We start from the raw sequence: 16,627 nt of genomic DNA, 5'->3' as shown, positions 1-16,627 counted from the left end.
CAAGAGAGGAGAGACACAAAGGAGCAAAGTGGCCATCCGCATATGGTGTACCCTTAATTGTACGCATGTACTTTAAAGAGGCAACAACACTACCAGAAGGAAGTGGTCATTTTCAACGGCAACATCCCAAGTTCATGTGTGCTTTGCATTTTCTTTGTCATCGAAGGAGTACTTTATTAAGATTTTAGAGTTGTCAACAAGTTACCAGATACAATGGAAAGAATTGAGAATTTCTTGAATAATCATGTTATTAGCTTTTGGATGTTGTTTTGGTACAAGTGAAATTTTTAGTAGAACGGAAGCTTACATGAGCTTATAGTATAATGCCTGCCAAAACTGGTTGTGAGGCATTCAGATGGAAGCCCTAGATGCTCCTTGTTATACTTGACTGTCACAAGACAAAGCCCATGAGGTGGAGCTAACAAGGCATATTTAGCAAGCTCCCTGCGATCTCGTGTTGCCAATATTATGGGAACAATATCAGGTGGAACTGCTTCCCTTCCAATTTGAAGCAGCAGAGCAACCTGCAAAAGGGTATGAACAGAAAATGCTTATATTTGCAAAAACCTTCTTCAAATTTAACTCATATTGACATTTACAATCATTTTGATCAGGAGATAGTGGGGGACGGAATGCATAGTACTAAAACAATAACTTCTGAAGAAATTGGTTGAGATGAATGATTCACCATGTTCCGAACTTGTCTATATAAGAAGCCTGAGCCTTCAACTTCTAGCTGTAAAAGAGCTCCCTAGACAAGGATGTGAGTGAATAATCAGTTATGAATCATTTGTTTCTCATACCGAACTGAAAGAAATGCACTAATCAAAATATGGTAAGATGATTAGAGAAATGCAAGTATGGGTGGAAATCAAGGAACTGACTTATCAATCTAGCTATGGGGGTTTGACTATTACCATTTGAATGATATCAAAACGGAATATATTCTTTACTGGATCTGGCTTTCGTTCCTTCTGGGAGGCATTAACAAAGGCAGAGAAATCATGTTTCCCAATGAAATGCTTCGCAGCTTCTCTCATAACAACAGTGTTTAGTTTATGAGCACTATGGTAAGCAAAGTGACGCTGAAATGGGTCCATGAATGTGTCATTGTATATTTTGTAATGATAAACCTTGCTTTTCACTGAAAACCGAGCATGGAATTCAGGCACTACAGGGCTGATCTCCCTAACTCGGATATCTTCAGGAAGAAGACCGTTGAGAGCTGCATGAATGCTGTCCATTCTGTCATAGTTGAAAGGTGTGACAAAGTGTGCAACCTGAAAGCTCAATTGACAGTAAGTACTCTGTGATATGTTGTTGGTGAATATGCAAGTTGTGTTGAAATCCTGATGAGGGTAAGAAAGTCAGACCTGACCCCAGGCATGTACTCCCGCATCTGTCCTACTTGCACCAACCAAATGAAGATCCTTCCTCTCCAGCTTTGTTGCCCGCATTAGAGCTTTCTCCACAAAGCACTGTATGGTAGGTGGTGAACTCTGATATTGCCATCCTGTAACATGCATTGAGGTGTTGGAGATGATGCAGAAAGTTTGAAGCCTAATATTTCTAACACTGTTTCATTCTGAGATTTTGAAATGGGCATCTTAAAAATCTCAAATTGACAGAAAATAACAAACTCCATTCCTAAGAAGCTCAATTTGCACACCTACCATATCAACTAGCACAGCTACCACTCATACATAGGGTGAGAGGGGCATTATGTCAAATACCATTGAAGCACATTTCCAAGCAGAGCTTATTTCATTAGAACTCACAAGAAAAATAAACCATTTTCCTTCATATATTAGTAAGTGGGTTCGTCGCTCGGAATTAAGAATTTGGTTCCAACTTCCAAGCAAACATAATAATCAGCAAAACCCAAGAGGCAACAAATAACAAAGCAAAGCACATCAAAATTGGTGGGAAAGGAAATGCTTTAATGGAAGAAAGAAAGAGAACAAAAACCTGCATAACGAGTCCCGTCATAAGCTATGACCAAACGCCATTTATACCCATCAAACCCATTGCTGTTCATGACCAAGTGGTCTCCATCCTTTGTGTTCTGCCAAATTTACCCATTTTTATCATCACCAATTCACCACCATCATCATAATGAGAAAAACAGAAAGAACAGAAGGAGAGAGGCTGAGAGAGGATGCTCATTATTCATTACCGAGGTATTAGTAAGAGTCGGAGAAGAAAGAGTCCCATTAAGGTTTGGAGGACAAGGAAGGCCTACAACTGCAGTACTACTCATCTTCTCAAACTCTCTACTCAAAAACACACAATGTCACAAGCGCTCGTTTTGGCAAATGACTCGACCTAAATGCCAATAGTGCCCTTGTTATATCCAATTATCCATACCCAGGTGGGGAAACGGTGCGTTTCGTGTCTGAGCTACAAGCCCAACGTTCCACATGAAAGTGAAATGCTTTCACCTTTGCAGTGAAATGCAGGTTACGGTGCTCGTGTTCATGTTTAATTTGTATCGGCTCGCAGATACTTGGCATATAAAAAAAAGAAATCAATACTAGAGTTAATCGATTATAAAAATTGTACGTACTAACCACTTTTTTGGGTCAATTCCAGAACATGATTATTTGAACTGATTATTATTTAGGTTTCTATTTAAATATCAATTTTATAAAAATAATTAAATTGAAAATTATTTAGTCATTTGATTATCATCACAATTATTTCAGTATTTTTTATAATTTATTAAACGTTCTCAATTTAATTGATTTTTTGTAACGATGATCTTTAAATGTAAGTCTAAAAAAATGAACGGTTTGAGTTATAAAATCATACTATATCATGGGCCTAAATAGTGATTAGTGCCACATTATTAATTTTACTAGTAGGTTAACTCTAAGACACTTATGTATATATTATATATGTAAAAATATTTTAGATTAAAATATATAATGATGGATGAAAGATGGGGAATTAATGTACAATTGAGACAACATAATGTTTGTTCGAATAAGGTGAATGTTATTTCATGTTTTGAAAAAATTATTGGGTGTATTCGATATATTGTTACGTGGTGTAATCAATTCAACGTGTATTATTTGACGGTATATTTATTTTAGTATGGTATAATATTAATAATATTTACCCATATTATGACACATTGAATTTGTTACACCACGTGACAATATATTAATTATAAAAAATAATTTTTTTTCATACGCACTCTTGCGTCACAATCTTTAAGAAAATATTTGATAATAAAGTTATGGAAATTCTATGATACGAACACGTTAAATCTATATGTATTACATGCAAGTACCAACTACAAAGGTACATACATGTGTAATTAGATGATTGGATTCGACCACTTAAGACCAAGAAAAGGAAAGAAGATTGGACCAGCTCAACAATGAGCTCTTGATTTTTTTCTTTTTCCTTTTTTTTTTTTTGTCGAAATTCTTTTTCTTTATTTCTATACAGTGTGCTCCTCCTGATTTGAACAGGGAAAGGAAACATCGTCTCTCCAATTACGTGAGTCCAACGTTGATTACATGGACCACGTCATCTGATTGGAGGAGGAGCTTATCTAAAGTAGCACATACTCACACAATCATATACCTCGTTGATTTGCCAATTGCCAATTGCCAATTGCCGTACACTTCGAAGGGTTTAATGGGATCAAAACTGAATCTTCAGCCGTTGAAAAGTAGAAAGCAAAGAAGCTGCAACATCCACCGTTCAAAAGACGCGGGTGCAGCATAATTAACCTACACACGGGGGCAGTTAATCACAAGCTAAATGCTTGTGAAAAACATTACACCGTACGCTTCCATCTCTTTCTGTGTATGTGCTTGTATCGGTGTCTCTCGCTCTCCTGTTTTAGAAAAAGTAAACGAACTGAAGCCGTCTCATAGATTAACAGAGGAATTCATCTCAGTCTGGCTTAAAGGTTAGGGTTTTTATTTTTTATCAATTCAATTAGGGTTTGTGTCTATATAATTTTTCTGGTCTCTAATTAAGATTACGGTTCTCGTTTCCTCTTCTCGCATTTATAGGTTTCTTTTATAAACAATAGAAAGGATTTGTTTTTACAGTTGCTTATATGCTCCATTCTTTTGTACTTGTATTGATTTAGGATTACAACGGGTTCTGCACCCTTTTCCTTGGGATTTGTTATTTTTATTACGTCTGGAGATAGAAAATTTCATGTTGTTCTCGAATATTAGACATTGGGTTTGTATAATTTCAGCATTGGGGTATGGATATGTGCAAAAGTTTCAAACTTTAGGATTAGTATTGTGAATGTAGTTGGAATTTAGTTTCTTATCAACCTGTTTCTGTAAACTTGGCTTCGAACAAATTTGTTTATTTCCATTGTGTTTCTTATAAACATATAGAAATTTGTTTTCTTATTTAGTCTCTTATCTTTTTTGGTGGCTAGGCCATGGCTGCAAAGAAAGTTATAGCAATATGCCAATCGGGCGGAGAATTTGTGACGAATAAGGATGGAAGTTTATCGTACAGTGGGGGTGAGGCCTATGCAATTGACATTGATCAGCAAACACTGCTTAGTGATTTCAAGTCCGAAATAGCTGATATGTTTAACTGTAGTGCTGATACAATGTCCATCAAGTATTTCCTTCCGGGTAATAAGAAGACTCTCATTACAATCTCTAAAGATAAGGACTTGCAGCGCATGGTCAATTTCCTTGGGGATTCAGTCACTGTCGATGTTTTTGTCATATCGGAGGAAGCTGCTGCTCGAAATGTTTCCAACATGCCTGCTAGTAGGTAGTTTTTGTTTTGTTCATCTTGTTTCTTGCTCATTTGATATTTGCTTGTGTGTTTGTTGCCCTGGATACATAACCTTTTGTGGTTCGGTTTGGTTCAAATTTGCACAATCACAATGTGGAACAGGGGCCATGGAAATGTTCTTATTATTTCATTGTTATCTTACGCAGATTATTACACTTGCATGCCTCTTCGTATCCCATTGTGAAATGAGATGGTACTGTGCTTGTGTACCAAAAAAATAAATAAAAAAATAGCATGTAACAGAAGTGACATGTAACCTGCATGTGTTTTGCATATAAATCTCATGGGACACTTGGACATGCAGGTCGAGCAGGACAACTGTGTCAGAAGCTGTGGTTCCTATCGTTGAGCCTGTTGATGTGCCAATTGAAATTGAAAATTCCGATTATCAAATTGATACGAAACCACATGAAACCCCTTTGCTTTCTATTCCTGGTTCTTCTAATGATGATAAGCATCATAAAGCTGCACAACAGTGGGAAAACACCATCACTGGTGTGGACCAGAGGTTTAATAGTTTTAGTGAATTCCGGGAAGCATTGCATAAGTATTCAATTGCACATGGGTTTGCTTATAGATATAAGAAGAATGACAGTCATCGCGTCACTGTCAAATGCAAATCTCAAGGTTGCCCATGGAGGATTTATGCATCAAGGTTGTCTACAACCCAGTTGATTTGTATCAAGAAAATGAATACAAATCATACATGTGAAGGAGCTGCTGTGAAAGCTGGCTATCGGGCAACTAGAGGTTGGGTGGGCAGTATCATAAAAGAGAAGTTGAAAGTTTCCCCAAACTACAAGCCAAAGGATATAGCAGACGACATTAAGCGAGAGTATGGGATTCAATTAAATTACTCTCAGGCATGGCGCGCCAAAGAGATTGCAAGGGAGCAGCTTCAAGGCTCCTATAAAGAGGCCTATAATCAATTGCCGTATTTCTGCAAGAAGATAAAGGAAACTAATATAGGGAGTGTTGCTACATTTACCACTAAGGAGGACTCAAGCTTCCATCGCTTCTTTGTATCTTTCCATGCATCAATTTTGGGTTTCCAACAAGGTTGCCGTCCTCTCCTTTTCCTTGATAGCACTCCTTTGAACTCAAAATATCAAGGGGTTTTGTTGGCTGCAACAGCTGCAGATGGTGATGATGGTATCTTTCCTGTAGCATTTGCTGTTGTGGATGCTGAGACTGATGATAACTGGCACTGGTTCTTATTAGAACTGAAATCTGCAGTGTCAACATCTCAGCAGATTACATTTGTTGCAGATTTTCAGAATGGTTTGAAGAAGTCATTGCCTGAGGTATTTGATAAATGCTATCACTGCTATTGTCTAAAGCATCTTGCTGAAAAACTTAACAGGGACCTGAAGGGGCAGTTTTCTCACGAGGCAAGACGATTCATGATTAATGATTTTTATGCTGCTGCTTATGCACCCAAACTGGAGGGTTTCCAGCAAAGTGCTGAGAACATAAAAGGTATTTCACCTGATGCTTACAATTGGGTCATACAAAGTGAGCCAGAGCACTGGGCTAATGCATTCTCTGGAGGAGGCAGGTACAACCACATGACATCAAACTTTGGACAGCAGTTCTACAGTTGGGTATCAGAGGCACACGAGTTGCCAATTACACAGATGATTGATGTATTACGAGGTAAGATGATGGAAGCCATCTATTCACGCAGGGTGGAATCCAACCAGTGGGTGACAAGATTAACACCATCTAAGGAGGAAAAGCTTCAAAAAGAAACGGTAATGGCTCGATCACTTCAAGTCTTACTCTCACATGGTAGCACATTTGAGGTTCGTGGAGAATCTGTTGATATTGTTGATATTGACCATTGGGATTGTAGCTGTAAGGAATGGCAACTTACTGGTCTGCCCTGCTGCCATGCTATTGCTGTCTTTGAATGTATTGGTAGGATCCCATATGATTACTGCTCCAGATACTTCACAGTCGAGAGTTACCGTTTAACATATGCAGAATCGATTCACCCTGTCCCTAATGTAGACAGACCAATCCCAAGCGAAGCAACCGAAGCAATCGTTACTGTTACACCTCCACCTACCAAACGGCCTCCAGGCCGACCAAAGATGAAGCAAGCTGAATCAATTGACATAGCTAAGCGTCAGCTCCAATGTAGCAAGTGCAAAGGCCTTGGTCACAATAAGAAGACATGTAAAGGTTCCTAGTACTATTTTAGGGCCTCGTAAGTAGGGTGCTTCAGCTTTCAACCTGTGTATACTTTGACATTTTTTTTATTGGCAGTCAGGCTTGTGCTTTTCAAGCTCCAGGTAGTTTAGGATCTTTATTTTATTTGTAGAACAAGCACGTATTGATTTTCCAGTCAGGGCATAATATTATTAAATTTGATCTAGTGCCCATACCTTTTAACCTGCCCTGATGGTCTCTTGCTTTCATATTTGTATATGCGTGTAGTTTTTATATGCTTTGTGGAGTATCAAGGTACTTATGTTATTTTTTTTTTGGGGGGGGTGGGTGGGGGCGTACACATAGATCAGCATATACAGTTTTGTGCTTGTCATATATTGATGACTGTCATGAGTTTTGCTTGTGTTCTAAGGTTCATGAAGCCTTGATGCAGTGCAAAGGGACATACGAGGTTGAAGTCTATTTTTTTGCTTATAGTTGTGCTGAAACCAAAATAGGAATTTAGGAATACATATGCTCTGGGAAAGGATTGAGAGAATGTGAGATCCTTGAGGGAGTGGATCTGAATTTAATGGAGATGATTTATGAAACAAGAACCTGCTGAGGCTTATGATGGGGGAATAATAATAATGATATAAAAGACTATTAGTATATTACAGTAATAAGAAATTTTTCGCTGTGATCACCGATACGTGATGTTACTAATATATGTACGTAATAACACGTGTTTAGAAATATTACATGTGTATTGATAACATCATATGACGGTATTACGGCGCGTCATATTATGGCTATAGGAGTCGTTCAAAAATTTAGACTTAATAACAAGAAATGAAACCATTCTTTCATTTTTCTATTAAAATTTTAATTTTCCTTTTTCTTTTTAGTACAATTGGGCCAGCGGCCCAAAACCAAACAACTAGCCACAAATGCCATCTACACTTTGTAATTAAGTACTATTTTGTCGGTAAGACACTTTGCAAGTACTCATAAAATCTATCCAATATGCAAACAAAAGGACACACGAATCTGGCAAACCTAAAACCGACGCTACATGTCGACACCTGTGATGTAGTCATACGACACATGTCTAACACCAACTCTTAACTCATTCTGAGTGCGCCACCTTGCATTACACCTGTCTATACTCATGAACGCTCCTCCGTCCCAACCTCCTTAAAACCCCAACCCCAACATCCCCATTCAACATTCGCATTGCTCTCACCATTTGAATACACACACACGCACACGCCCACGCCGTTCTAATCTTTAACCTTTTGTTTTCGCAAAACACTTGCATATTTGTGATTGTAGTACTAGTCATGGCTTCAAAGCAAGTAGTCTTGGTTACTGCGGTTGTGGTGGTGCTGGTGGCGATGATGTTCGCCGCCACCAGTTGCGGTGCCTCTGGCCACGCCAAAGTTACCTTGGCGGATGAGGAAGGTCGAGACTCTGAGGGGATTAAGGAGCAAACGTGGCAACCGCAGGAGATGGCGAAGGAGAAAGCAAGAGAGGCCAAAGAAAATTCAGATTCGTGGGCCGAGTGGGCCAAGGAGAAAATCTCTGAAGGACTTGGATTGAAGCAGGACGAGCATCATCAATATGACAGCAGGGAAGATAACACTAGACAAGCTTCTGATGTTGCCTATGACCCTGTCAAGAAGACCAAGGACAAGGTCCAGGACAAGGCTTCTGGTTAGTATATATATGCTCAACATTATAATTAACTTTTTTAATTATTATTTGCTATAATAAGAAAATTACTGTTTATTGATATCTGATATGACGTTTTTTATATATATGGGTGTGCTTTATTTGTGTTGATCTTAAAGTTCATATTAGGTATTGGGTCTTTTGAATTAACTTGCTTGCAATTGGGATTGCTAGCTAGCGGTTAAATTTTAAACTAGATTTGTATGTTTTTGGGTTATTTAGCTGTGTTGTGTGTAAATCCAAACCTCAAGAGTCAGAATCAATATCATGGTTTACACAGAAACACAGACCATGGGTTAAGATAAAAATCAAATTAAATCTGAACCCAATAATGCTGTATTGAATAATGGGTTAGAGAAAAATCAAAATAAATCTGAACACAATAATGCCGTATTGAATAATGGGTTTGAATTCAAATGGCCAGGAGCTGGCCAATACACCGCAGAGAAGGCCAGGGAGTTGAAAGATGCAGCAGCAGAGGAGGCTGGAAAGATGGTGCGTGCGGCAAAGGAGAAGGCTGGGGAGAGTGTTGATGGTTCATATGACACTTCAAATGCTGCAAAAGATAAGGCAGGTGAGACCATCTACTCTGCCAAGGACAAAGCTGATGACGCCGTAAATGCACAAAAAGAGAAGGCTGGTGAGACCCTTTACTCTGCCAAGGAAAAGGGATATGAGACTACAAATGCAGCAAAAGAGAAGGCAAAAGAGAAGGCCTATGACACCACAAACAAAGCAAAGGAAACAAAGGACAAGGCGGCTTATGAGGCCACAAATGCTGCAAAAGACAAAGCCTCCAAGACCACAGAGAAGACCAATGAGGCAAAGGAAGAGGCAAAGGAAAAGGCAAAGCAAAAGGCAGAGGAGGTGAAGAATAAAGGGTATGAGACGGCTGAGGAGTCCAAGGAGGCAACAGAGCAGATGGGGCAGAGGAAGGAGCCTGAGACAGAGGAGCAGCTGAAGGAGAAAGCCAAGCAGAAAATTGATGCAGCCAAGAAGAAAGCAGAGGAGACTGCGAAGTTTGCCAAGGAGAAGTCGCAGAAAATCAAAGAGAATGTGGCTGGTCGAGGCCGTGATGAGGAGCTCTGAGGCTCCTCTGTTTTTCTGTTGAATATACTTTTGTAGCTGGGGGTCTCTGATTTTACAAGTTGGGTTTTGTTGTATAGGAATTCAGCTTGTGTTTTTACGTATGCTTTTGTTTATTATTGTAAGATGTTTCAATCTCCTTGTATTGGAAATTTGGAACCCAGTAAGTCTTTTTTTTTTTTTTTTTGGCCGGGAACCCAATGATATTATATTCCACTTTCCAAAGTTCCAAACCTCAGCACAACTATAAGAACTTCTTTTTCGCACAATACAATTGGGCCCTCAGGCCCAGAAAAAGAATGGGGGTTTTTTTTGGGCCAAGGCCCTGTTGGAATTTAGTCCCTTGTCAGATTTGTTTGTCAAGCTTGCCTAACTAGTCATGGACATATTTATTTGGATTAAGATTGCCCAACTAAAAGAGTGAAAAATAACTAAAAGGGATCTAACAAATCGTCCGATTTTCTACAGCATGAGTACTTGCTTGGGAAAATTTCACAAAATCTGACCATCTGTGGTCCTTAATGTTTTTTAAATATCAGAGAATGTGGTCCTTAAAACTTTAAATATCAGAGAAATATCAAATATCAAATATATAACAAGTAAATTAATAATTTGATTTTGATATGGTGTTCTCTTCTTTTATATTTGGAAATTTGGATCAAGTGAATTTTTGTTTTATAGGAGTGATTTTGATATGGTGTTCTCTTCTATAAGATTATGTTGGGGTTAAAATCAACTAAAAACCAAAATGAGCTTAAAATGAAAGGACCTAGATACAACAAGACATGACTTGCTTATCATTCCTATAGAAAATGGGTTGTTTCTTATAGGCTAATGGTTGAAGAAATTATGAAATTCCGAGAATGGCCCTCAATAATGTAAGGAAGGATCATAAATAAGTATAAGGCTTATTCACACCATTGCCCCCTGTAAGATACACTTTTTTTCACTTTGCCCCCTGAAACTTAAATCCTCTCAGTTTGCCACATGAACTTCACAAAGTTGTTGCAAAAGACCCTATGCCGTTAACTCTGTCAATTTTTCCGTTAAAATAGCTGACATGGCACCTATATGGCATGAGTGAGACCCTTTTTTAGTTATGTAAGATCCATGTAGACAAGCAAAATTATAAAAAATTGACATGGATCTTATTATTTTTAGTTTAAAAATTATTTTTTTTATCCACATGGATTTTACATAACTAAAAAAGGGTCTCACTCATGCCATATAGGTGTCACGTCAGCTATTTTAACGGAAAAATTGATAAAGTTAACGGCATAGGGTCTTTTGCAATAACTTTGTGAAGTTCAGGTGGCAAACTGAGAGGATTTAAGGGCCTGTTTGGTATCCTACTCAAATTTTTTTTCAAAAATTAAGATTTTTTTTTTAAATATGAGTTTTCAAAATCAATTTTTAAAATTTGAAAACATGTTTGGTATGCAATTTGAAAATAATTTTTAAATTTAAAAAATGATGACATCTAAAAAAAAGGAAGTGTAAAAAAAAAAAACGATGTTTTATCATTTTTAAAAAGAGACATATTTTTGAATTTTTTTCTAAAAATTGTTTTTAAAAATAGTCTACCAAACATGTTTTCTTGACTAAAATTTGTTTTTTTGTTTTTGAAAACAAAAAATAATTTTTGAATAGAATACCAAACAGGCCCTAAGTTTCAGGGGGCAAAGTGAAAAAAAGTGTATCTTGTAGGGCAATGATGTAAATAAGCCTAAGTATAATTGGTTTTGTCGGTATCTCATTCATTGTTATTAGGAGTGACTCGTGAAGAAAGGGATGTGTTTTGACATATATTAATATAAAACGTATGCATAAATAATGGTTCACATGTGTTCCAATATTGGATTTCATTTCATTGATGAAGTCACACATGGTCGACTACACGCAAAAGAAATTATATTATTATTTTTATGAGCTTTCAATAGCAAAACTATTCTTCTGAATCTTTATTTATTATTATTATTATTATTTTGTTAATAAACGAGTAAACGACCAACAAAACAAGAGAAAGAAAGTTTTTTCTAAAAACCTCTTGACGATCGATATTAAAAAAAAATTATTGTCGCTTCTTTTTTCTTTCTTTTTTTTTATTAAATGGGAGTTGAAGTTCAAAACCAACAAAAACTAAACAAGAACTGATCTGAGTTAATAAAGAAAAATTTCTCGGTCCCTCATTTGTATGTGTTTACATAGAGAAATGAATGAAAAATCAAGAAAATGCAATTTGGAAAATTCTGTATATTTTTAATATTTCCCACATTTTCTTTTCCATTCTTATTTTAGTACCAAAGAATTTGAAACTTATGAAACACTAGCTACAACATGAAGGCTCTTTGGAGACAACAAATTTCATCACCATTTTTAGTTTTTTTCAGCGATTTTTAATTATCTTATCCAAACCAAACAAAGGGAAAGAGGCCTATCCACTAGCCACTTCATAATCCTATGCAAAAGTAAATTAATTCTTTAGCAAATAATAGAAACTTTATTTGAGGATGCATTTCCACACTGGCCTATTCTATATGGCTATATGCTATCAAATTTGGTATGTAATATTATGCTTTCAATTAAATCCCAAAACAAAATGAGAAATTGCAATATGTGGGAAAAGACCAAGGGCTCGTTTGGCACTGCTTTTAAAATTGTCAAAAGCGCTTTTAAATTAGTAAAAGCACTTTTGATAGCGTTTGGCAAAAATAATTAGAAGTGCTTTTGAGTTATAAAAGCACTTCTAAGGGGTTTTTTGAGAAGCACCTGACAGGTGCTTTCTCAAGAAGCACTTTCAAGTGCTTTTGCATAAATAATTTAAAAGTTTTATAAAAATTTATATGTGCTTCTTAACATAAGCGCTTCTGATAAAAGCGCTACTAAATAAAAGTGTTTCTAAGAAGCAGTGCCAAACGGGCCCCAAATATGGTGGTGCATGTCCATGAGAAAAATAATAATACAGAAAGATGTTGTCGTGCGTAGGATCATGAGTGTCGTCACTTGTCACGTTCCTTTTTGGAAGGAATAAAATAAGGAGATGCCAACCAAATATTTAATTATTGAATTTTTCAAATATATTGTTAACATAGTATTCTATTTTGATACTGCTAGACATTCTATATTTTTATATCATCTTATGTGGCAATTTATATGGTATTCATACATTAGATACTAATAAATAAAAATAAAAACCTAAAAAAAAAAAATCATGTCCAGTAATGTGATAATACATAAAATAATATAAAAATGTGGTATAAAAATATAGTAAATATAACATTATTGATTTTGATAACTTCTGATCGATTTGTTCAACTTCATCCTTCTTTTTCTTTTCTTCTCAGAGGTTCAATCTCAACCTAAATAAAAGAAAAGACGGTGGGTTCTTGGATTTGAGAGGTCACAAAATATATATGATTGGTTGTCTATGTCAAAGAATTAATTCACAAATTATCATTTAAAAAGGAATTATGCTTTTGTCTTCGTCGAATTCAGATGCGTTAGTTTGATATTTACTGTTCCATGAAGTCTTGTTCAAAACTTATAAGTTGTTATATTAATTTGTTGGGTGGAGCTACACTTAAATTCTCTTTATTGATATCTCATTACATGTAAATGAGGCTATATGTGTGAAATTTTATTAAGTTCAATGGTATTTTAACAATTTTAATAACAAAAAATTAGTCCAGTATTATTTAGATATTTATTTGAATTGAATAATTCGAAACAAGAATTTGGATGCAATGTATTTTAAATAATTATATACAATGTAACATTTTGAATTTTGATGACTAAACACAATTATTTCTGTTTTTCTTTTCTTCTAATACAAATATACAAATTTGTGTTGTCATGGTTTTAAAATACCGCCCAACAAATTAGAAAGAGGATGATGCCATAAAATTCAATTTTTCTTTTAAAGCAACATATGCACATGTCACATCAGGTTTTGAATTGCATATATAAGTTTATTCTTTTTCTCAATTGCTGATCATAGTATGATCTATGTTTTCAAAAACATTAGCATACCTAAAATAATCACACATGAGGTATTGGATGGTACCTATAATTTAGGTATTAATAAATATTAAACATATATAGTTTTGGAAGGGATCTCAATAATTTCCAATCATTGTTGTAAGTCCCATGTCTTTTGATGGACTCTTTCCAAGCAATTGTGGCTTATCATCTCATGTGACCATGTCTCATGACTTGAATCGAATTTCATATTATTGTGTACACGCAATAGACATGCTCTTCCTCCTTTTGAATATATATTTCTTTTTAATTTTTTTTTTTTTGGTTGGCCGGTTAAGATTATTTCCTTTATGTACACCTCCCTCAATAGATAAATTTTTCTTATATTATGGTCAAATATGATTATGCTAGCATTATGACCTTACCATGCATCCATGTCATGGCACGATCATAGCCAACCTTAGTACGAAGTCTTTTGTTGTTCATTTTATTAATTGCATTTTTTTTTTAGTCTTTAATTTTAAACACTCTAACCATCTTAAAAGTTTCTCTAAACCCCCACCCATCTAGAAACTCTCTCAAAACTCCCTAAAATTTATAATATCTTTTTTACCCTTCTGACGCACGCTGACGCGTTCTGACGCGTGCGCTGACGCATGCGCTGATGTCACTGTAACTGAATTTTGAGCGGTAACCACCTAAAAACTTTCTCTAAATCTCCACTCATTTAGAAACTCTCCCAAAACCCCTATAACTTATATTTCTAAATTAGCCTGCTGACCCGTTGACGTCATTGTAACTGAATTTTACTGAAACTAAATTTTGCTAAAACTAAATATTTCTCAAAAACTAAAATCAAACATTGAAACAATTTCACATGAACACTAAAAAAAATAGTTACAAAGTTACAGAGCTTTGGGCATTTTTTCAATTACAACTAAAACTGAACCAAAATCTTCATAACTTCAAATCCTCAAATCTTCAAATCTTTAAATCCTAACTGAAACTGAACAATAAAACAATTTCAATCAAAACACTATAATTATATACAAAACACAGTTATAAGTGAAACTGAATTTTCAGGAAGTGAAACTGAATTTTCTAGAACTGAAACTGAATTTACACAGTTGCACTAATTAAGCTAGAAACTGAAACTGAATTTACTGAATTCAATTGCACTTTTCAATCACCGAGGTACCTGTTTAAGACCAGACAGCTCAACAAATCAAATATGGTTCACAAAATTGATCGTTCAACGGCCGAGTCAGGCGGTGACCACCACGCACGGTGGCTGCCCAGCCCTAATCAACACACATAAAATCACAGAACTCACCCAAAAATATTCTCGAACCTCGAATTGAGCTTTTAGGATTCGGGGGAGGCTGAACAACAACAAAAAAACACCCAACCCGCTGCCACAAGTGGCGGATCTAGCGGTGGCAGCAGCAGTCCAACCTGAAAACCAAGATTTGAGTTAAAACAATCCAACCAATAGCAAGAGCAGGTCAAGGGGACAAAGATTAATACCTGAATCGACGAAAAACACCACCGGAATCGGCCCGAGAACCGCCGGAGAAGCCAACGATGCGAACCATCATCATGGGTTCGACGTGACGCAAGAACTCAGATGAATCGATGATCAGAGCACACCATAGTGACGAGCTCGACGAGAGGAAGAATTCTGAGCCGGAGTTGGGCCGCGAAGTCTCCGAAAACGGCGAGAGCCGTCGGCGTTGACCCACTGTGCGCGGGCTGGGTTTTATGTTCGGGGTGTTTCTGGGTGAAACGAATACCAAGGGAAGAGAGAGGAGAGAGGAGAGAGGAGAGAGGCAAGTTCAACGGGCCAAAAACCAAGATTTGAGTTAAAACAACCCAACCAATAGCAAGAGCAGGTCGAGGGAACAAAGATTGATACCTGGATCGACGGAAAACACCACCGAAATCGGCCCGAGAACCGCCGGAGAAGCCGACGATGCGAACCATCATCAGGGGCTCGACGTGACGCGAGAACTCAGATAGATCGATGATCGGAGCACAACATCGTGACGAGCTTGACGAGAGAAAGAATTCTGAGCCAGAGTTGGGCCGCGAAGTCGCCGAAAACGGTGAGCCATCGGCGTTGACCTACTGTGTGCGGGTTGGGTTTTATGTTCGGGGTGTTTCTAGGTGAAACGAATACCAAGGGAAAAGAGAGGAGAGAGACGAGTTCAACGGGCAAAAACCACCTTCATCCGCCGCCGAACGCGCGGCCACGCGCCAGTGACAGAGGCAACGAAAGTGAGTTCTCACTAGCAGGGGAGAGACGCGAGAGAGAGAGAGAGTGAAAATGAAAAATGAAATTTCAAAACTGATTTTCAATAGCCAAGGGTTATAATCATAATTTTGAAAATAGAGGGGGTCAAATCTAGCTGGGTATAGGTTGACTAGGGGGTTTTGAGAGAGGTTAAGTTTATAATAGAGAGTTTTGAGAGAGGTTGATTTAGTGTGGGGGTTATAAGAGAACATAGTTCTAAATAGGGGGTTAATAATAGTTTACATTTTTTTTTTTTACATAATTTTATGTGAAAATTATATTTATAAGTAGATATTTAAAGTTTTTGAAAAATAAATTCAAATAAGAGAGATCATACATGTATACAATAGTCTATTTGTGTGAAAAATGAATAACGCAATTTACTTTTAAGTAAACTTCTAAATTTTCGTTGACTGTTGGAACGTTTTATATCAACGTTAACAATTTAATTTGTTGATTAGAATTGTAATATCAATAATAATGATACTATTTAATTAAATGATGATCATTTTAATGTCTATTAAAAACACTATATCGAAAACACTGTGTTTAAATGTGAGAATTCATATCATCACTCTAGCAATTAGAAAA

General features: G+C 36.6%; 3 protein-coding genes across 4 annotated transcripts; 2 read left to right on the top strand and 1 right to left on the bottom strand.

Annotated features, from left to right (window-relative positions):
* Positions 1-177: 177 nt before the first annotated feature.
* On the bottom strand, positions 178-2,312 carry LOC147294551 (Pseudouridine synthase family protein). Its single transcript, XM_086233754.1, has 6 exons — positions 2,177-2,312; positions 1,969-2,065; positions 1,374-1,513; positions 918-1,280; positions 689-751; positions 178-524 (listed from the first exon to the last, which is right to left on the bottom strand). The coding sequence occupies exons 1-6, from the start codon at positions 2,258-2,260 to the stop codon at positions 288-290; spliced, it is 984 nt and encodes a 327-aa protein (XP_086089880.1). The 5' UTR covers positions 2,261-2,312; the 3' UTR covers positions 178-287.
* A 1,521-nt stretch (positions 2,313-3,833) lies between these two features.
* Positions 3,834-7,190, top strand: LOC147294550 (uncharacterized). 2 transcript variants are annotated; one of them, XM_086232009.1, is made up of 3 exons: positions 3,834-3,925; positions 4,418-4,767; positions 5,096-7,190. In XM_086232009.1, exons 2-3 carry the CDS (start codon positions 4,421-4,423, stop codon positions 6,984-6,986), a joined length of 2,238 nt encoding a protein of 745 aa, XP_086088135.1. In that variant the 5' UTR covers positions 3,834-3,925; positions 4,418-4,420; the 3' UTR covers positions 6,987-7,190. The 2 variants fall into 2 exon arrangements, with proteins under 2 accessions (XP_086088135.1, XP_086088136.1); XM_086232010.1 differs by lacking the exons at positions 3,834-3,925; positions 4,418-4,767 and adding an exon at positions 4,940-4,984.
* Positions 7,191-8,112: 922 nt separating this feature from the next.
* On the top strand, positions 8,113-9,979 carry LOC147294549 (Late embryogenesis abundant protein (LEA) family protein). Its single transcript, XM_086232715.1, has 2 exons — positions 8,113-8,661; positions 9,104-9,979. The coding sequence occupies exons 1-2, from the start codon at positions 8,289-8,291 to the stop codon at positions 9,766-9,768; spliced, it is 1,038 nt and encodes a 345-aa protein (XP_086088841.1). The 5' UTR covers positions 8,113-8,288; the 3' UTR covers positions 9,769-9,979.
* The last annotated feature ends 6,648 nt before the right edge of the window (positions 9,980-16,627 follow it).

This window comes from Dryas octopetala, chromosome 2 (genome assembly GCF_963921425.1).
Source record: "Dryas octopetala chromosome 2, drDryOcto1.1, whole genome shotgun sequence".
NCBI lineage: Eukaryota > Viridiplantae > Streptophyta > Magnoliopsida > Rosales > Rosaceae > Dryas > Dryas octopetala.
This window is presented reverse-complemented; position numbering and strand designations above follow the sequence as displayed.

Bases quoted from the DNA above. Each gene is read 5' to 3' on its own strand.
- LOC147294549 (XM_086232715.1), top strand. From the start codon at position 8,289: ATGGCTTCAAAGCAAGTAGTCTTGGTTACTGCGGTTGTGGTGGTGCTG. The intron at 8,662-9,103 runs GTTAGTATATAT...TCAAATGGCCAG, and splicing joins GGTCCAGGACAAGGCTTCTG to GAGCTGGCCAATACACCGCA.
- LOC147294551 (XM_086233754.1), bottom strand. From the start codon at position 2,260: ATGAGTAGTACTGCAGTTGTAGGCCTTCCTTGTCCTCCAAACCTTAAT. The intron at 2,066-2,176 runs GTAATGAATAAT...TAAATTTGGCAG, and splicing joins CGACTCTTACTAATACCTCG to AACACAAAGGATGGAGACCA. The intron at 752-917 runs GTAATAGTCAAA...ATCCTTGTCTAG, and splicing joins GTTTTGATATCATTCAAATG to GGAGCTCTTTTACAGCTAGA.
- LOC147294550 (XM_086232009.1), top strand. From the start codon at position 4,421: ATGGCTGCAAAGAAAGTTATAGCAATATGCCAATCGGGCGGAGAATTT. The intron at 4,768-5,095 runs GTAGTTTTTGTT...TTGGACATGCAG, and splicing joins TCCAACATGCCTGCTAGTAG to GTCGAGCAGGACAACTGTGT.